Here is a 12,017-nt window from a genome sequence, read left to right as displayed (position 1 = left end):
AATTCATTATTATCAGCATGTCCTAAAAACTCCCTGATTCCCATGATGCATTGAGTATTTCTTCTTCAGTCACCTTTCTCACTCACTATGTATTAACAGACCTCTCTGCATTGAATCATATCTGTTATTAACCTCTGTCTCTCTTCCACAGCATGTCTTTATCCTGTCTTCCTTCTCTCACCCCAACCGGTCGCAGCAGATGGCCGCCCCTCCCTGAGCCTGGTTCTCCCGGAGGTTTCTTCCTGTGAAAAGGAAGTTTTTCCTCCACACTGTTGCCACAGTGCTTGCTCATAGGGGGTCATATGATTGTGGGGTTTTTTTTCTCTGTATGTATTATTGTGAGGTCTACCTTACAATATAAAGCTCCTTGAGGCGTCTGTCGTTGTGGTTTGGCGCTATATAAATAAAATTTAATTGAAAAAATTGAACTGGCACACACACACAAAGGGAGGTCTGGGCCTCTTTGCTTAGGCTGCTGCCCCCACGACCCGGCCTCGGATAAAGCGGATGAAGATGGATGGATGGAAAATTGAACTGAATTTCGTTAATCAATGAAATTCCTCAATCATGCAGATACTTCACAACCACAGTGTTTTTGTTATTTTTGTTTTTGTTTTTTTCTGTTTAATCCTCTCCCCTGCCTTTACCCTAATTATCTTGTATTTATTGTTTCCATGAATAGAAATGATTAATAAAATTTTTAGAAAGCCCCAAAAAACAATGGCATTCATGCCCATAGTGAGTTTATTTACCCATGTACTCGTCTCACACGTTAGAAAACAGATTTTAATGATTTATAGAGCATTTCCCACCATCAGAGATTCTTGCTTTTTTCAAATACATCTTCCATATTCACTTGACTCCGGTTATATTTATGTCGTGTCAAATCACAATAAAAGTCACCTACATCCATTCTCACATAGAGACAAAAAGACCCACTTGCACTCACTCCTATGGCCAATTTTGAATCAACAGCTAACCTAACTCCTCCTTTAAGACCGATTATCTGTATGATCAACTCGGTCACCTATAACATCTCTAAGTTTCTGGCTTCGATCCTCAACCCGTTGGTCGGCAGCTCTGAACACCACATCAGAACAAATTCAAATTCAAATTTTATTTGTCACGTACACAGTCATACACAGTACGATATGTAGTGAAATGCTTGGACAACTGCTCGTGACCTAAAGAAAACAAAAAAGGAAAGGCTATGAATAAGATAGGAAATAAATATGAAAAATTAAAAAGGGTAAATTTAACTAGGAAGGAATAAAATATAAATTAAGGTTAAAAATGAAATAACTGTACAACACAAATTAGAATGAAGGGTAAATTTAACTGGGAAGAATAAGATAAAATATATAAATTAAAGTTGAAAATAAAATAACTGTACAACAAAATACACAATACACAATATAGAACTATATAAGAATGTATGAAGAAATCTAAATATAAATAAATATATACACAATAACAGCAGCTGTACAAGTATTAACCGGAAATGAAGAATATAGTGACCAGTGTTGTGCAAAAACAAAGTCCAGAAAGTCCAGTGTGTGTGTAAGAACCATATGTGTGGGTCAGTACTGTGTGGTGGTGTGATTGAGAGACCGTATCGCCTGCGGGAAGAAGCTCCTCCTCAGTCTCTCTGTGTTGGTCTTCAGGGAGCGGAATCGCTTTCCTGACCTCAACAGAGAGAACAGTCTGTTGTTGGGATGGCTGAGGTCCTTCACGATCTTCCTGGCCTTGGTCCAGCACCGCCTGCTGTAGATTGAGTGCAGGTCAGGGAGCTCGGAGCGGATGGTGCGCTCAGCTGACCGCACAACCCTCTGTAGAGCTCGTCTGTCCTGCATGGTGCTGTTCCCGAACCAGGTTAAGATGTTTCCCGCCAGGATGCTCTCTATGGTGCACGAGTAAAAGTTCCTGAGCACCTTGGAGGGCAGTTGGAAGTCTCTCAAGCGTCTGAGGTGGTAGAGACGCTGTCGGGCCTTTTTCACCACGGTGTTGATGTGACAGGACCATGACAGGTCCTGCGTGATGTGAACTCCGAGGTATTTGAAGCTGTCCACTCTCTCCACTGGGCACTCGTTGATGACGGGGGTCTGGTAGTTCCTCTCCTGCTTAGTGCTGAAGTCCACTATCAGCTCCTTTGTCTTACTGACGTTTAGAAGGAGGTTGTTCCTCTGGCACCAGTTCTCCAGATTCCTAATCTCCTTCAGGTAGGCCGTCTCGTTGTTATCAGAGATCAGGCCCACCACGACGGTGTCGTCAGCAAACTTGATGATGGTGGTGGAGCTGGTAGTGGCCACACAGTCATATGTGTACAAAGAGTACAGCAGGGGGCTCAGAACACACCCCTGGGGGGCTCCAGTGCTGAGAGTGGTGGAGGCTGAGACATGTCCGCCCATCCTTACTGCCTGTGGTCTGCCAGTTAGGAAGTTGGAGATCCACTGACACATAGATGAGCTGAGTCCCAGATGCTCCAGCTTGGTGGTGAGTGTGGAGGGAATTATGGTGTTAAATGCAGAGCTGTAGTCTATGAAGAGCATTTTAACATAATTCCCCCTTCTAGTGTCCAAGTGAGTGAGTGATGTGTGGAGGAGATGAGAGATGGCATCGTCTGTGGAACGATTTGGACGGTAAGCGAACTGTAGTGGGTCCAGTGTGTCTGGTAGTGAAGAAATGATGAAGTCTCTGACCAGGCGTTCAAAGCACTTCATCACTACTGAGGTGAGGGCTACAGGGCGATAGTCATTGAGAGAAGCAGGGTGGGGTTTCTTCGGGACAGGAACAATGATGGACTCTTTGAAGCATGTGGGGATCACCGACTGAGATAAAGAGATGTTGAATATCTCAGTGAACACAGGAGCTAGCTGGTATGCGCAGTCTCTTAGGATACGACCTGGGATGCCGTCTGGTCCTGCTGCTTTCCTGGTGTTCACTCTCTTGAAGGCTCTCCTTACTTCATGCTCGGAGATGACGAGCACGTTTCCGGTGCTGGCAGTATCTTCCTGTCTGCAGCCGTTAGCGCCGCTAACACTAGCATTGTTGGAGACCTTAGCTGCAGCCTCCCGAGTAGTCCAGCCTAGAAGTAATAAATGCATGAACTAGTTTTTCAGTATCACTCTCAAACAGGATATTTCTAATTTTAGAGATATTGTGCAAATGGAAGAAAACAGTCTTACATATTTGTTTAATATGTGCATTGAAAAATGTATACTAGTTTTATACTAGCTTTTTATGTTGTGTTTTTTTTATTATTATACAACACAATAAAAGTTGAATGTTGTACTGGTACTGACCAATGATTTTAGGAATATAAAACTCAGCAGTCTTGAAAGTCTAAGTTTAGTCATAATAATTTTATGCTAATTACTTAATTAATTGTAACAAAAAAAAAGTTACCTTTATTTTATTTTATTTTTTGCTTTAATGCATCATCACTCAAATTTAAAAAAGAGTTTTAGTTTTAAGTCAATATAATTTTGAGTATGAATATAAATCTCTGGTGTCACAAACCTGGAAAGTTACACTTTAAAAAAATTGTGTAACATCTCTTTCCACAAACAATGGCTCAAATATTCAGAAAGAATAATTGAGTTTAAAAGTTTAGGTCAGGGCCTGAGCTCCAAACCTGGACCAAACTTCTCAGATGTGATAAAGCTCTGCCCCTGAACACATTTCAATTGTAATATTTTAAAATAGTGACGGCAACACCTAGTGGGAACAGATGAAATGTCATGTTTTAACCTTTGGGCTTCACTTTGGGCTACAGTTTCAAGGTGGCTGACTCAGGCAACCTCAAATTTGTCCAGGACAGGCTTAAGGAGTTGGTCTTTGGGTGCTTTGAAAACTGTCAGTTTTTGTCAAAAGCCGCAGTGAATTTTAATGTTTCCCCACAAGGCACCAAATTGATGTAACTCAAAGACATGTTTTCCAGTCTCTCCCAAACTTCACAGGCAGGATGAGTCTCTCACCCTGGTATGCCCATTGTCAGCAATAGTTAAAGTGCCACCTAGTGGCAACAGAAAATGTCAGGTTTTATTCTTCTACAGGGATTTCATCAGAGCAACATGATCTTTAGTGAGTGTGATCTTTGGTGATGTTAAATTGCAAAGTTTTTGAGTTTATGTTAAAGGGCGCGGTCATGGCAGCACGCCAACTTTCGAATATTCGCCACAAGACAGGATATTGTGTATCTCAGCTGTACATTGTCCAGTCTGGAGAAATCTACGTGGCAGTATTAGGTCACACTTGTGTTGCCACCTGGTGGACACAGAAATTTCATCCAAGCTAGATGAAATTTTAATTGGTAGTTCCAATTTATTGAAGTTTTTTTTTAAATCATTAACAATGTATGCTGCATGATCATTCCAGCCTGAAAAATGAACAATTTAAAGAAATCATTAAAAGTCCATGATATTCACACCCTTGACATGTGTGTGAGCTTCCAGCAACAAGTGTACACATTTGCAGATCTGATTCACGGGAGAAAACTTCAAAATAACACTCTTTGCTAAACTTTGATGGTTCGTATCTCAGTGTGGAACAGGTGACTGCTCAAAACAAATTTGAGCATATGAAAGGTTTCCATTTTACCCACCAGGCTGATCCATTCTGGGTCAAAATCGCTTTCTAATGATTAAAAAGGATGCTTGAATTTGTTTGTTTTGTAGTTTCCATGTTTGATTTTTTTGTACTGCATGACATTAAAACGGCTGTCGGGACAATCCTGCTGTCTGCTGGGCTGACCCGCCGAGCTAAGCAGGGGCAGGGGAGAAAATAAAATCTCCCACAGTAACAATGTAAAGATAGTCTTCCATGTTGGGGAAAAAAAAGTAGGACTTTCAAACATCAGGAACACCACCTTCTGGGTTTGGATCTTGTAGTCTTCCATCATGGGAATGACTACAAACATCTACAAAGGTGGAAAATCCCTCCACACCAAACATGAACCGAGTCCCTGGATCTAGGAGGAGATTTGGATCCGTTTCATTTTCTGATATTTTCATGGGAACATGAAGACGATGTCTGCTGGTTTTTCTTTTATTCACTTTAATTTCATTGGTGATGACACAACAACGGCCGAGCTTCACTTCTGCTAATTTCATGCAAAACCAGTCGCATGACCTCCTCAGTGAAGGAAGCACAAAGAGCCAAAGAAGCTGCTCGTATATGGCTTCAGTTTATTGCACATCAGCAGTAACAAGCAGTGTTTTTGCATCTCAAGAAACACTGAAAAATGTAAAGCTGCTTTTGCAGCAAATGTACTTCAATCAGCCTTTAAGTAAAAAACAAAACTCTGAAAACAAAAGCAGAGAAGCTCAAGTGAGTTAATTTCATACTGCCAAATTTTATTTCCATATTAAACAGCAGAATGTTTAATGGGGATCTATCCAGCACATTTCCAGCATCGTGTTTTCAATTCATAAACTCTCAGAGCAGCTTTGCATGAGTCACAGTTCAAAATAATCTCTTTTTTTGATACCGGGTTTTCAGTTCATCCTCTGTCTGAAATGAGGCGTTTTAGCCTCTCCGACTTTGAGCCGTCTTTCTTTCTGATTATCTGGGTATTGCTTCTGTGCCCAACAGGACCATATCAGGATATCATCTCTCTATGACATCATACAGATCAAAGAGTACAAAAAAAGTTTATTTTCCTGATGAATTTGGTTTACCAACTTTTTTTCCTCTTTCATTTGCAAAACTCAAAACCTAAAGGCTCAGATCGATTCTCCTAACGATCTACCTCAGATGCCTCCGAACATCATGGTTCATAACGGCCTCGGCTCTCACCTTTGAGCTTCGACACCGTGGACACTTCAGATGAAAACTGCTCAGTTGTGGCTGCAGACCCAGCTCTCCTCACTGGGATGATCCTCCTAGAGAAATTCAGCACAGTGTAAAACAGAAGCTGTTGTTTGCTCCTGCAAGGCACAACGAAATCGGTCAAGAAAATCCAGAGATGACGATCTCACCTCAGCTTACGTGGTAACACCTCGACAGAACATAAAAAGCACTCTTTAAAGGAATAGTTCAACAGTTTTTTCTTTTTTTTTGAGGGGGGGGGCATAACTGTGCTTTGTTTTCCTCACAGTGACAAGAACCATCAGTCTGTGTGCATCAAGTATGAAGAGCTGTTGGCTCTTGAAACCAAACCAAAACCTAAAGCTTTAAAAAGTCATTTAAGTGCAGCCCGAGCTCTAGAGAACAAAGAGAAAATCAGAAAGATGTGTGAATATTTGTGTCCTTCAGTTCAGCAGCAGATGAAACTTCTCCACTCCGCCTCACTCCATGCCTTTCAAACTGTGGTAGATGTGTTTCGGCAAAATCACATATCCCTCACTGAAGCCCGGCTCCGGCGCCGACTGACGGGCCATCCTGGGTGCCGCCTCCCGGGCGGTCTTCAGCCTCTTGAGCTGCCTCTCCTGCCGCCGACACTTCTGCTGCGTCGTCTTCAGCTTCTTCCTCAGATGTTCCACCTGCTCCTCCAGCAGCTCGATGCGCCTTTTCTGCTGCGCCGAGTCCTCTACCGTGTAGTTGTGGTCGCAGGAGACCGCCGTCGTCGTTGAGGTCGTTGTCATCGCGACGCTGCAGGTGTCAAGCGGGTTGCCCTCAGGCTCCTCCTCCTCCACTGGTTCAGAGGTCAGAGGCAGAGAAAGCGGGAAGAGGTTCTCAGCGGGGAAGGGATCCTCCAGGGACTCTGACTGCTAGAGAAAAAAAACACGAGTTAACTAATTGCTACCTAACTGAAGTTAACCTGATCTACTTATCTAGCTTACCTAAACTATCTGCTTAATTTGAGCTGTCTCTCAGATCTGTGCTCTTATCTTGAAATAAAGAAATGTGACTGGAAACTCTTGGGAGACTCCTGGAAAAATAAAGCCCTGCCGGCTTTAGTTAGGTCACCTTGATGCTGAGGTTGAAGGTGAAGAGCGACGGCACAGCGCTCTCCTTCAGCACACGGTTGTTGCACTCCCTCTTGAAGGAGTCTTCGGTGAAGTGCTGGGAGCAGATGTTGCTGTACTTTGTTGGCTTGAAGTTGTTTCTCCTCATCGCAGCCACCCATTTACAGCAGATATCTGGACGGGCCAGAGGAAACCTGGCAAACAAGTGATAATAATAATACACAGAAACGTCAAAACGCTTCTGTATGATTTGGGAATTATTTTCTGTTATCAGTTTAATGTAATAATTAGTTTAAGTTGCTTATGAAGTACACTTTATGTCTTTGGTAAAAAACAGAACAAAAAAAACAAAACAAAACTGAAGCGTTAACCCTTTCTGTTACTTGTTTTGAGACTAAAGTTGGGGACTAAAGAAATGCGCATTAACTCCCGGCAGTAAGCATAAACACATTAATCCAAACTCCAGTTAAATTTGGAGGAATTCACTATCCCCTTATTTACGGAAAGTCAAACATATTTAAGAATATAACTGCAAGACTTTATAAGTAAATGTGTTCCGTGCTGATTACTTCGGCTTGCAAAAAAGCGAAATAGCCGTAAAGTTCTAGTAATATCTAAATTTTTGTGCCTCGGTATAGCCACTATAGAGAAACTTGTGACTTTAGACTTGATAAAAACATTTGATTTCATCAAATAAAAATAGCATCTGTTGACTTTTATGTAGCCGGATTTTTAGCAATGAAACCTGCAAACACTTAAAATGTTCCGTGTCCTACTCCACATGTTTCGTACTGTTGAGGAAGAGCAGTTAATCTTTAATGAGGCAGATTAGTGAACGCAGGCTGGTGGACGTTGCTCAACCACCATGTCAGGACTGCTAATGCTACCCAGCTCGCTGAAACACACAGACACACATTGGCACTTAACTTACTTGTGGAAAGAAATCTCTTTGTCTTTGTGGTAGCGGTTCTTACAGCCGTACGCTGAGCACGTCTGAACCATGGCTGAATATCCAGACAACACTCACTCACAGCCGGACCAGAACTCCACGAAGCTCCGCTGGTGCTTCTTGTCACCCTCCACGCAAGCTTCACTGCCACTAACAATGATGGCGGCGAAGAATTAGTCACCTGACCGGCATCCCCGCCTCTAATTGGTGGAGCTTTCTGTCGTCACTTTCCTATAATATCTCAGGAAGTCCACCAGGGGGAGACAAATTTGATAAAGAACATCAATTATATATATATGCACCCTATTTTTTTATGAGCCTTAACTTTAAAATATATATTATATATATATATATATATATATATATATATAATATAATTATAATATATATATATATATATATATATATATATATATATATATATATATATATATATATGCGAGCAAGCAAGCAAGCAATTTATATAGCACTTCAAAACACTCTCAGCTGAAAACAAACACATGACATAATAAATTACAATAGTGAAATAGTATATGTAAGAAAATAAAAAATAAAAAACAATAAAAAATAAATAAATGCAAATTTAATTAGACTAAAACATACAAAAAGTCCGCATCAGACTGTGTCATAATAAGCCAGGGAGTGAAAGTGCGTATTAAGACGGGCTTTAAAGGTGGACAATGATAGAGCCTCTCTTATGTGCTGAGGCAAATAGAGAAGGCCCTGCTCCCTCTGAGCTTCCTCTTAAACCTGGGTACCTCCAGGAGCAGCTTGGCAGCTGACCTGAGAGACCTAGGAGGGGAATAAGCACGAAGAAGCTCACAGAGATAAAGTGGAGCAAGACCATTTAAAGATATAAAACCAAACATTAAAATTTTACAATGAACAGGCAGCCAGTGGAGTGAAGCCAGGATAGAAGTTATATGCTCTCTCTTATGGGTTCTGGTTAAAAGTCATGCAGCAGCATTTTGGTCCAGCTGCAGTCGAGAGAGAAGACACTAACTCCAAAATACAGTGCATTACAGTAATCCAAACGAGATGAAATAAAAGCATGGATTACTGTTTCAAAATGTGGCCGAGATAAAATAGGTCTTAGCTTTGCCAATCACCTTAGGTGATAAAAAGTGGACTTGACAGTAGCCCTAATTTGAGTGTTCAATTTAAAATCACTATCCATCTTAAAACCCAAGTTAGTGACAACAGGTTTAAAATACTCTGCCAGGGGTCCCAAATCAATAGTGGAGGGGTAACAAGGTCCACTAGGACCAAACACAATCACCTCAGTTTTACTTGAATTGAGTCTTAGAAAATTTTGGGCCATCCAAGTTTTAATATCATCTAGACATGTCAAAAGTGGTTGAATGGAGGAGGCATCTTTCTGTTCCAGAGGCAAATAAATCTGGCAGTCATCAGCATAGCAGTGGAAGGCTATTCCATGCCTTCTAAGGATGGTACCCAAGGGCTGCAAGTATAATGCAAAAAGCAAAGGCCCTAAAACTGAGCCCTGTGGGACCCCAAACTGAAAAGTGGCAGAAAAGGACTCATACCCTAAAAAATTAACTAGATAGATAGGTAGGTAGATTGATAGATGTAAATATAATTTATCTATTTTTTATGAGCCTTAATTAATTAATTTATTTATTTTTTGTGTCCCGTTTGGATCTTTAGCCATCAGAATTGTTGTCTTAAGGCCAAGAAAGATGCCAAGCGGATTTATTTTACCAAGTGGATCATCATGGCCTTGCCATATTGGTCCATTTGATTGACCTTTATTATAATTATGAATTTATTTTATTTTCAGTTGCTACAAACGGGACAGACATGACTGGGGGATAGGACAGGGAGAAAGAATGAAAGAAAGAGAGGGAGAGAAAGAAAACCAAAGGGGAGAAGAGACGGTGAGAAGGGGGGGAAGAAAGAAAAAAAAAAAAAAACAACAAAAAAAAACAAAACACCTGGGTCACCTGTATGGAGAAAAAAAACAGAAGAGAAAGCAAACAACAAAGAGCAACATAATAAAAAAAACGGCACCATCACAATAAACTAGCTAGCAGTAAATATCAGTAGATACTAAATAATAAACGATATTGTGCAGCACGCAAGATAGACAGCGCACAATGTGCTTTGAGGCAGCAGCCAAGAAAGCTGTAGTCCGCGTCTGTGAATACCCGTGTGTACACCTGTGTGCATACCTGTGTGGATCAGCATGCTTGCATTCCAAAGGTTTCTCCATGTAACGATCTGCTAGGGAGTGTGGGGAGCCACAGCCCCGTCCTCCAGGGTATGAAGCAGGTATGGAGGAGATCAAAACTCCAGACATCCAGAGGCCCCCAGAACACAAGAGACCAAGGAAGACCAACAGAGGGGCAGCCGCGCCACTGTCCCAGAAGAGCTGAGGAGAGTCCCAGATGAGGGCTCACTCAGCAGCCGCGGAGCAGAAGCCAGGGGGAGTTGCAGTGACGCGCCCGTGAGCTCCGCCGGCAGCCAGCTGTGCCTGAGTGACCGAGCCCCAGGCCGAGAGGCCGGGGGCACCCCACCTCCGAAGTGGCCCGAGCGAGCCCCAGGCTCCAGGCCCCGATAAGCGGCCGCCAAGGAGTGAGCCGGTGTGTACCCGGACGCCCACCCCCAGACACAAAGAACCACCAACGCACCTGAGGGAGTCCGCCACTGGCAGGGGAAGTGGTGGTGGGTGGAGATAGGCCTCCAAACCTTGGAGGGCCTGAGATGTCCCCAGAGAGGTGGCGTCTGATACCCAACCTGACATATAGACACAGACATACAGGCACACACAGACACAAACATCCATTCCCACCCTCATGCTCTCATATGCACTTACTCCACACTCAACCAACGTGGAGACAGACATAAAGAGACGCTGTACACACGATCACACTCCCCAAGCGTACTCTACGAACCGGGTCTAGGTACCCTTGCCCCTGGAGGGGGGAACTGCACCCAGACCCAGGTGGTGTTACCCTTTTCCCTGCGGTGGGGAGAGGCAGACCGCCCCGACTCCGCAGCAGCAGGGAGGCCCCACACTCCAGACCGCAGTCGGACGGCCAACTCCTCCTCCTAGCCCCCCCGCTCCAGCAGGCCGCAGAGAACGGGGGTGAGAGAAGACTCCAAACCTCCCTCCACCCGCTCATTGTAGTGTTGATGCATGTGTGTTCTAAGGTGCATTTAAAACCCAGGAGGGCATGGAGCTACCTGCCAGAGAGCAGCAGGTAAGCGCATAGTCCCTCCTGCTAGCCCTCAATGTCTACGTGTATTTAAAATTGAGAGGTGGGCAACGACGCCAGGGGTGAGGTGTACACCCTGATGGTAATTTGGACTCCGTGTATCGTGCCCACCCCCAAGATCCTATATGTACAGTGGGGCAAAAAAGTATTTAGTCAGCCACCGATTGTGCAAGTTCCCCCACTTAAAATGATGACAGAGGTCAGTAATTTGCACCAGAGGTACACTTCAACTGTGAGAGACAGAATGTGAAAAAAAAATCCATGAATCCACATGGTAGGATTTGTAAAGAATTTATTCGTAAATCAGGGTGGAAAATAAGTATTTGGTCACCTCAAACAAGGAAAATCTCTGGCTCTCACAGACCTGTAACGTCTTCTGTAAGAAGCTTTTCTGTCCCCCACTCGTTACCTGTATGAATGGCACCTGTTTGAACTCATCATCTGTATAAAAGACACCTGTCCACAGCCTCAAACAGTCAGACTCCAAACTCCGCCATGGCCAAGACCAAAGAGCTTTCGAAGGACACCAGGAAAAGTATTGTAGACCTGCACCAGACTGGGAAGAGTGAATCTACAATAGGCAAGCAGCTTGGTGTGAAAAAATCAACTGTGGGAGCAATCATCAGAAAATGGAAGACATACAAGACCACTGATAATCTCCCTCGATCTGGGGCTCCACGCAAGATCTCATCCCGTGGGGTCAAAATGATCATGAGAACGGTGAGCAAAGATCCCAGAACCACACGGGGGGACCTGGTGAATGACCTGCAGAGAGCTGGGACCAAAGTAACAAAGGTCACCATCAGTAACACACTACAACGGCAGGGAATCAAATCCCGCAGTGCCAGACGTGTTCCGCTGCTGAAGCCAGTGCATGTCCAGGCCCGTCTGAAGTTTGCCAGAGAGCACATGGATGATACA

The 12,017-nt window shown here is 43.3% G+C and overlaps 1 protein-coding gene across 3 annotated transcripts; it reads right to left on the bottom strand.

Moving 5' to 3' along the window:
* Window positions 1-5,165: 5,165 nt before the first annotated feature.
* Window positions 5,166-8,181, bottom strand: LOC102303876 (THAP domain-containing protein 1). Of its 3 annotated transcripts, XR_318157.3 has the most exons (4): window positions 7,840-8,168; window positions 6,910-7,102; window positions 5,979-6,710; window positions 5,166-5,882 (listed from the first exon to the last, which is right to left on the bottom strand). XR_318157.3 is itself a non-coding variant. In XM_005953297.3 (3 exons), exons 1-3 carry the CDS (start codon window positions 7,908-7,910, stop codon window positions 6,288-6,290), a joined length of 687 nt encoding a protein of 228 aa, XP_005953359.1. In that variant the 5' UTR covers window positions 7,911-8,181; the 3' UTR covers window positions 5,166-6,287. The 3 variants fall into 3 exon arrangements, 2 of the variants coding, with proteins under 2 accessions (XP_005953359.1, XP_005953360.1); XM_005953297.3 differs by having other exon boundaries at window positions 5,166-6,710; window positions 7,840-8,181; XM_005953298.2 differs by having other exon boundaries at window positions 5,166-6,707; window positions 7,840-8,167.
* Between the last annotated feature and the right edge of the window lie 3,836 nt (window positions 8,182-12,017).

Source organism: Haplochromis burtoni, unplaced genomic scaffold, assembly GCF_018398535.1.
Source record: "Haplochromis burtoni strain Fernald_Lab_line unplaced genomic scaffold, NCSU_Asbu1 Contig_2233, whole genome shotgun sequence".
NCBI classification, from domain to species: domain Eukaryota; kingdom Metazoa; phylum Chordata; class Actinopteri; order Cichliformes; family Cichlidae; genus Haplochromis; species Haplochromis burtoni.
Note: the sequence above shows the minus strand (reverse complement) of the source record. Positions and strands in the feature narration are given on the sequence as shown.